Source organism: Aristolochia californica, unplaced genomic scaffold (assembly GCF_029961685.1).
Source record: "Aristolochia californica isolate CCGP_79_NKW_82.1479 unplaced genomic scaffold, dmAriCali1.0.hap1 SCAF_2, whole genome shotgun sequence".
Taxonomy (NCBI): Eukaryota; Viridiplantae; Streptophyta; class Magnoliopsida; order Piperales; family Aristolochiaceae; genus Aristolochia; species Aristolochia californica.
This window is the reverse complement of record NW_027181881.1, coordinates 41149448-41158501: the sequence shown is the minus strand read 5'-3', so window position 1 is coordinate 41158501 and position 9054 is coordinate 41149448. Positions and strand designations below refer to the sequence as shown.

At 39.1% G+C, this 9054-nt stretch overlaps 1 protein-coding gene across 2 annotated transcripts; it reads left to right on the top strand.

Annotated features, from left to right (window-relative positions):
* Nucleotides 1–3161: 3161 nt before the first annotated feature.
* LOC137956823 (triacylglycerol lipase SDP1-like) lies at nt 3162–6457 on the top strand. Of its 2 annotated transcripts, none has more exons than XM_068804459.1 (4): nt 3162–4588; nt 5178–5321; nt 5434–5954; nt 6006–6457. In XM_068804459.1, the coding sequence occupies exons 1-4, from the start codon at nt 3170–3172 to the stop codon at nt 6442–6444; spliced, it is 2523 nt and encodes an 840-aa protein (XP_068660560.1). In that variant the 5' UTR covers nt 3162–3169; the 3' UTR covers nt 6445–6457. The 2 variants fall into 2 exon arrangements, with proteins under 2 accessions (XP_068660560.1, XP_068660561.1); XM_068804460.1 differs by having other exon boundaries at nt 5434–5975; nt 6117–6457.
* The last annotated feature ends 2597 nt before the right edge of the window (nt 6458–9054 follow it).

Genomic DNA, 9054 nt, shown 5'->3' with positions numbered 1-9054 from the left:
CTGACCAGTGTCGGCTATTTACAAGAGGAGGATACGGAAAAAATTGCAAAATGCTTCCAAATTACTTATTTTATAATATTTTTTTCATTTTATTTATTTATTTATTTTTTCATGTCTTTCTTTTTCTCAAATGAGATGTCATGTGTTGAAGAAGCTCCAATGGTACACCTTGTAATCAAAGGATAAAGTGGCATACATTATAATTACTAAGGCCCCGTTAATGCCCCTGGTTGAAAATTTATATCCCAGGAAAAACTTTTGTAGCTTTTCATAGGATATACATTTCTAAGAAACCTTTAGTATAAAATCTTATTAGTACCTTACTAGAAATTACATAGAATTTTAAAAATCGATAGAGAAGAAATATTTTAGCAAAAAAAGTCATTTTTTTGCATTCACCAACCCTATAGTATTTTCTATCTCCCAAAAAAGAATGTTTTTGCAATTGGTACCATCTGTATAGTTTCTAAATGTTTGGATATTATTAGCAACCTTATCGAGAGAGAAAACAAAGAGGTAGAGGAGACAGAGAGGGAAGGAAGGGAGGAGAAGGAGAAAGGACTATTAGGTATATAGAGGATGGGAAGAGACAACATTGAGAGGAGGAGAGCCTCGGAAGAAGACAACATTGCAGCGTATGGAGAGGAAGACCAATGTAGTATTGTCACAAAAGAATCCGGTCAAGTAAGAATGAGGTCAACCCGATGTTTTCCCATTGGTGATTTTCCAGCCTATTATGGTCGGAAAACCTTACCTCGAAAATGATTAAATTTTCCAAGTAAGAATTTCTAGGCAAATATGTGTTTTTTGAAAATATGAGGCAATAATTATCCTAGGAAACATATTTCTACCTAATTTTTTTTTTAGCATTTTAAAGAAAAAACACTAATAGGGTCGAAGTGTTTTAAGTTATTTTTCATCTTTACCAAATATTAGGGTTTCCACCCCTAATTATAAACAAGTCATATTTGAGATGGGAGGCTCACCTCGAGCTCCCCTTGTTTTCACCGGTAGTTAGTTCCCTTTGCCTTCTTCTCTGACCCTTCTCCCTTCTCTTTCCTTCTTCTTCTTCCTACCTCTTCTCGACCTCAAGTGATGTTAGTTAGGACCGACATTCCACATGACTATACATCAATGCCACTTTAAGGGGTAATTGCGCAACTGCAAGCAAAATAACCAAACCATGATTTAATTGGTTAGGAAGATGAAGAGGAAGAAAACCATGAATATGAATAAGAGGAAGACAAGGACAAAGAAGAAGAAGGTGAAGATGGAAAATAAGAGGAGGATGAGGAAGACGAGGATGAATTTGAGGATGACCTATAATAGATAAAACGCACCATCACAATAATTAATTTTAATATCACGAAAATTAGAATATTTGTATTGTGTTTCATTTAATAACCAACCTAATCATTTTAATTAATTGTGTTATTTTTGCCAAAAAAATTAAAATAAAGTAAACTATTGGCATATTTTCACCCTAAACCTAAAAATATTTACTGGTGAAACTTTCCATTTATAAAATAAAAAATAATAGTAGTCGTCATGCATTTTTTGCTGCAAAATATTTTTTGTCAAAATAAAAAACTTCTGACAGAATATTTTCGATAAAATACTTATTCTAATATTTACACAAAAAATTAAAAAATATTAGGCAATGGAATTTGTTGTCGATAATTAATTTAATTAAAAATAATTTACAATGAAAAATTATTTAAATTTTGATTAATCATTTGGGAAAATTTAATAAATTTTTGACATTTTTTTCCGGTAAAAATCTCATTTCTTCCCAAGGCAGGGGGTGGAGGGAGTAAAAACACTTTAAAAGCAAAAGAAATAAAATATTTTTTTTATTATCAAATAATCGCATTACATTACTAGGATAATTAATTAATCATTACTAACTCATTAATTGTCACGTGTAACTCATGTAACTAGGATTTATTAATCATTACTAAGTTTGGCCGCTGGCCTGTGGGCAAATTTGATTCTTAGCACGTGCACTTCCGGGCAATGCCCGACATTGAAAATTACTCGTCGCGTTCAACTTTTCGTGCTCACTCCGCCTGGTTGGAGTTCGCTCTTATCAACCACCGCTAGCAGAAGAAGAAAATGAAGATCACTTGCTTTGAATATGGCGGTCGAAGCACCAACGAAGGCCCTTTTGTACTTACGAATCGTGATGGGTCTCTATAATTATCCGACTTTCAGCAGCTTTTACTCATTCTAAGCAAACCCTCCTTGACTCGTTCGAGAATCAGAATTGGGATTTTCTGGCGTTGTCCGATATTGGTTGGAGGGAGCGAGTGGTCTCCTCTCAACTCTCTCGTCTAATCCTATCGGCTTCGCTTACGGAATCCTCCCCATATCTTTCTATTAATAGCCTGATCGAACGCGACGAGTACCGCCGTGTCATCGAATCGTCGCTGACAAATGTCATGGCTTTTTTTCTGTTCAGTCTATCCTTTGGAAACTTCCGGGTCCTTATCCATTTCAACGTGGTCCCTTAGTACAGTTTGAATTGAATTCCAAAATCCCTCGCATTTAAAAGCTCCTCTCGGTTCTCTCTTTCGATTGCGTGTCTTGATTCTGTTTCTTCCGTTGTACGTTGAAGTAACGGCGCGCAGTATACAAGTTATCGTGGAGTCGGTGAAATCATTCTTCTGGTTAGTCGATACCCTCTTCCCGGCTAGAGGAATTCAGGTCCGTTATCCTCTTTGCTCGTTTTCGGTACCAGTTTTCATTTTCTTGCAGAAACTGCTGCTCCTTGTCTTGTTGTTTGGAGTTTGACCACATGAGGTTCTTCTCCTGGTGAGTTAGGCTCTCTTAAGTTTGTATCATTATCGAGAGTCTTTCTCTTTATTTTCGCATCGTCCATTCTGATTTTCGCTTTTTTCTCCGTTCCTTTTCTTTATCTAGGAACTGTAGAAGTTTTGTTTAATTGATCGAGAAGCAGACTTATAGGATTGAGGTTCGATTTGTTAAGACAACAGACTGTGAAACAGAATCAATAGCCCAATTCATTTCCTTCTTTCATTTGTTGTTGTTCCAACTTGTAACTATATCCTTCATTCATCTCTCGACCAGCTCATCAGTTGTGGCACTTTTTTTAGACTATTGATCGTGTCTGGTTATATTGAAAGCCCCAGATCTCGATTTGTAGAAAATGGAAATCAGTAGTGAAGCCAGCGTTACACCCTTCTCCATCGGGCCTTCTTCAATCGTTGGCCGAACTATTGCATTCCGGATCCTGTTCTGCAAATCCATGTTGCATTTCCAGCACCAACTTATTCAATTCATCTGGGATTTGCTGTCCCGTTTCCGAGATTCTTTGATCCCCCTCCTTTCCTGGTTCCACCCTCGAAACCCTCAAGGCATTCTCGCCATGGTCACCATCATCGCTTTCCTATTGAAACGTTATACAAATGTTCGATCCAAAGCTGAATCCGCCTACCGCCGCAAATTCTGGCGAAACATGATGCGGATTGCTGTCTCTTATGAAGAGTGGTCCCATGCGGCCAAAATGCTTGATAAGGAGACGCCGAAGATGAACGAGGTCGATCTCTATGACGTGGAATTGGTCAGGAATAAGTTGCAAGAGCTTCGACAGCGGCGGCAAGAAGGCTCCTTGAGGGATATCATTTTCTGCATGCGAGCTGATTTAGTTAGAAATCTGGGGAATATGTGCAACCCGATGCTTCATAAGGGAAGACTTCAAGTGCCCAGGCTTATAAAGGAATATATAGATGAGGCATCCACCCAATTAAGAATGGTTTGTGATTCAGATTCAGAGGAGTTGCTTTTGGAAGAGAAACATGCATTTATGCATGAAACTAGGCATGCATTTGGTAGAACTGCCTTACTCTTAAGCGGGGGTGCATCATTGGGTGCTTTCCATGTTGGTGTAGTGAAAACATTGGTGGAGAACAAGCTCTTGCCCCGGATAATTGCAGGTTCCAGTGTGGGATCTATCATGTGTGCCGTTGTTGCAACTAGGTCATGGCCTGAACTTGAAACCTTCTTTGAGGATAATTGGCATTCTTTGCAAATCTTTGATCAGCTTGGTGGGATTTTTACTGCTGTTAAGAGAATTTTGACGCATGGGGCACTTCATGATATCAGACAACTACAGAGGCTTTTGAGGCATCTCACCAGTAATTTAACATTTCAAGAGGCTTATGATATGACTGGGCGGATTTTGGGGATCACAGTTTGTTCTTCAAGAAAGCATGAACCTCCAAGATGTCTTAATTACTTAACATCACCTCATGTTGTTATATGGAGTGCTGTAACAGCCTCATGTGCTTTTCCTGGTCTCTTTGAGGCTCAGGAGCTCATGGCAAAGGATAGAAGTGGAGAACTTGTTCCATATCATCCTCCCTTTCTCGTGGGTCCTGATGATGGGTCTGACACTTCTTTGCGGAGGTGGAGGGATGGGAGTCTGGAGATTGACCTGCCTATGATGCAGCTGAAGGAATTGTTTAATGTAAACCATTTTATTGTTAGCCAAGCAAACCCTCACATTGCACCGCTATTGCGGTTGAAGGACCTTGTCAGAGCTTATGGTGGCAACTTCGCTGCAAAGGTATTGCTTTTCATGTACTTGCAGTTCAGCATCCCCTAATTTTGTTTTCCAGTCATAATATATCTCCTGGTCAATGCTACTTTTGATTTGTCAGCCCTACTGGAAACCTTCTTTTCAACATAGGACAGTAAAAGATCATAGATAGATTGGACCTTTGGTCAAGGGCCAATCAGGGTGGGTTGATGCCTTATATATGGGTGGGTCGGTAGCTAACACTCTTTTTTAAAAAAAGGGAAAGAAAAACAGACGTTTATTGTCTAGTTTAGTGGCTGAAACCCATGCAAGTACTTATAAATTTTGTCTTAGTCTCATCTGAGCTACTCCTCAAGAAGAACCCTAGTTGTTTATGCTAAAGCTATTACCCCCCTGACCCCCAGAAAAATGATTAGTGGAATAATGGCCTTTTCTGTTTTGTTGTTTTCATTTTGTTGTAGTGTGATTGATTTCATTCATAATTGTTAATTCATTAGTTTCACGACCCTTAATAAAATTTGGTGATAAGTTTGGAAGAATGGCTTAAAGGAGAAGAAAAAATGCACAGGTTGACTAATTATGAGTTTATAACCAGAGAAACATTTCTTTTTTGCAGCTTGCTCATCTTGTGGAAATGGAAGTAAAGCATAGATGCAGTCAGGTACTAGAACTTGGGTTTCCACTTGGGGGGCTTGCTAAGCTGTTTGCTCAAGAATGGGAGGGAGATGTGACTGTTGTTATGCCTGCCACACTCGCTCAGGTAACTATGCATTTTTTATCTATAAATATGCCCATCTACAACTGTGCTCTATTTAATTTTTAAGTAGACTGTCATTAAAATATCTGTCTTCCTTTTTTTCTTTATTTTGCAGTACTCAAAACTTATACAGAATCCTTCACATGGGGAGCTTCAGAAAGCTGCAAACCAGGGCCGGAGATGCACCTGGGAAAAGCTCTCTGCAATAAAAGCCAACTGTAGCATTGAGCTTGCACTAGATGAATGTGTTGCTCTTCTCAATCATATGCGTAGGCTGAAGAGAAGTGCCGAGAGAGCTGCTGCTTCTTCCCATGGGCTAGCATCAACTGTCTGGTTTAGTGCATCTAGAAGAATTCCTTCATGGAATTGCATTGCACGAGAAAATTCATCGGGCTCGCTGGAAGACCTTTCTGATGCTGCTGCTTCATTTCATCAAGGGGGTATTGGTCATGCCAGCACATCTGGACGAACTGCACGGTTCTATCGTAATATGCATGATGGAAGTGATAGTGAATCTGAGAGTGTTGACCTTAATTCATGGACTAGATCTGGAGGACCTTTGATGAGAACTACTTCAGCAAATAAGTTTATTCATTTTGTTCAGAGTTTAGATCTGGATAGTGAAATCAATAGGCAGTGGGCAAGAGAGGATGCTATGCAACATGTTTGTTCGGATGATGCTGAAAGCTTAACTGGACCTGGCTACTCACCAATGATTCAAATGGTTGGGAAGGACTCCGTGCCCTCCTCGAGAAGTTCAGAAGGCACAGATTATGATATTCGGGAAGTTGGTCATAGAATGCCGGTTGCTTCCTCGAGTATTTTGGTATCGGAAGGTGACCTTCTGCAGCCTGAAAGGATTTATAATGGGATTGTGTTTAATGTTGTGAAGAAGGAAGATAAAAATTTGGGTTCCCATAGTCATAGGGGCTTGGAGTCGGACCAATTTCATAGCTCTTCCCAAAGCCCCACAGCCGACTGTCTGCAACTAGAATCCTTAGGTAAAGAGGCAGAGGTATACGATGCAAGTTATACCACAGATTGTGGGGAAGATGATGATGGACCTGATTCCAACTGCTCTGGAAATACTGTAGCAGATGACCGTGAATGTGCCACACAGGCTTGAAAATTGATCTGTACCTTATTCTTTTGGTTCCCTCAAAATATTTGAATGGGTCATACTCCATTCTAAGTGACTGACATACAGGAAGGACATGATGGGGGCTGTTACTTGTTAGTGCCCCTCAAACGTGTTGAGAAGCCGGAAAAAGAACCTATGTACATACTCTCTAGCAATCTATTTTGTTCAGGTAACATTTTGAAGTTGTAACGCACTGGCTGATACATTTCCCGTCAAATTAAGGATTATGGAAAAGGCGAGCTCAAGCTTTGCCTCTTTGAGAAGCCACGGTAAAGTTCTAGTAGTTAAAACTTGAAAGTTGCTCCTGTTCGACTTGCCTATCCAGGCGGTGAGGCAATTGCACTTTCAGTAATGGCTCAATTTGACATATTTCAGGAATAGTAAAGTCTAAAAGTAAAAGTACTGCTGACCCAATTCCAGATAGTAGGATTGATCTTGGCATATGCTACTACCTCTACTTCTTTTAAATATTTGTATCCGAATGCTATTTCTCTTGTTTCAACTGAAGAACTGAAACTTTAAACTCTATTAGTGAAAAGCAAATCTTTTATCAGAATAATATGTCAGACATTTGAGTGGGTGTAAGTTTCTAAACGATTTCCGTCCAATGAGATGAAGAACACCCTCATTTTTTTTCCTTTTTAAGCAATGATCTTCCTTTGAGAAGAACAATTTGCCAAATCTGGCTGTGATTTTACAAGGAGTTCATTTTACCATTTTTTGGTTAAACATTTTGGGTCTGTTTAGAGACCAGGGAAAAGAAAAGAAAAAAGGGAGATAAAGTGTTTTTCTGTTGTTGGGCAGCAGAGAATCATGGAGAGAAAAGAAAAAAAAAATACAGGGATTTCACTCCTATAAATTAACGAAAGCATGACATCCATTAGTGTGGTGATTTTAAAATCATTCTCACCAAATATGACTTTAAGGAACTTGTTAAAGAACAAAGTATGAAAAAATCTTACATGACTGTCATAACAATAAATCACACGAAGTTAGAATTAATATGGTAGAATCTAAGAAGATTCTCATAGAAAGATGTCTTACAAAAAAGTCTCAACTAGAAGGATATTTATGTTCAGTTGTTTAATTGTGTTAAAAGATATATTTTAAGAGTTAGACTTTGGATATAATTGAGACAAATGTAGCTTAATTGTAATTGATTCTACTTGTTTCCTCTACTATAAATAGAGTTTCATTATAATCAAATTACAACAAGACCGTAGAGAATTGCTCCTTTGATGGAGACCCCGGGGCAGTTGATGGAGTGGGTGTTCCATGTCCTTCAACATCAGGTAGAGATAAATCCTCGCCGTTAAGTTCATCAGATTCGGATGAATAATTGCATTTCATGATATCTCTGTCTCCTGTCTTGGAGTCAAGCCCCTGTCCCATGACTGCAGGCTTGTCTTTGCTGGATCTAAGGCTTGGAAACTATGACGACTCTCCCTGCTGCTATTGTGTGATTTGTTTCTCATTAATTAAAGAACAGTTGATGGAGCTACTGCTGTGTCTGATTAGTTTCAGTCCTGATAGGCGATTGCTGAAAGAAATTCAGAGCTTGGTTCTACAAATCAGAGCTTTGCTGCAGTCGCATCATTACACTTGCAGAAGCAAGAGAAGTGCATAACAGTAGAAACCCATAACCTGAAATTCTCGGCGTCGATTTGTGGAAGAATCCTACTTCATCTAGAATACTTGAATCTGTACTTTACCTTCTACTTCAAAGGGGTTTCTTTCTTCTTCAGATATAAGAGAATTCTTGGTACTTGCATATCTGTTGGAAGTACCGTAGATGGGAAGTACCGTAGATGGGAAGGATCCTAAAGATTTGCAGCAAGAGATGACTGATGGAGGTTTGAAGGTTCTATTTTAGTAAGAAGAACGAGGACGATATTTCTGCTTCTCAGAGTTCTATTCAGCTACTACCTTCATAGAAGGACAACATCTCGAGAGGATTTTTTGACACAGGGGCGAAAGCTTCGGTCCAGTTTCTCCTATTCGAGTTCCTCCTTGAATCAAGTTTTGATTCTATTACCTTGACTATTCATGGGCCCAAGGGATCCTTGACGATAATGCAAGGAGCAAGCGACGACTCCAGATCCTTTGTGGTGAAGGATTCAAATCGAGGAAGGATGGCCATTCCTCTTGGTTGAAAACTCTTATCGGAAACAGCTCTCGGATCTTCTTATCGCTACTGCTCCTCTGCTTCTAAACTCAGAGGGGGGAATCATATTAAACCATGGCTCGTTTGGCTGGGTTTTTATAGATGAAGGATGTCATCGCAAAGAAGCCAGCATGTCCTGTCTCACATGCAAAGGTTGATCAGCCATGTGGGTTCGCATAGTTACTGGTTGGGCTACAACCAGGTTATACATCTGGTCGCTGGTTGCTCTGGTTCTTCTCAGATAGAGAATTTTAGTTGACCATCACTGCCACTCTCAAAGTCTCACAAGTAACAGGGACTTAATTGTAATTGATTCTACTTGTTTCTTCTATTATAAATAAAGACTCATTATATTCAAATTATATCAAGTCAGTGAAGTATTTTTGTTTTTCAAAACCCAACATCATTTTCTAAATTTCATCACCTACCCA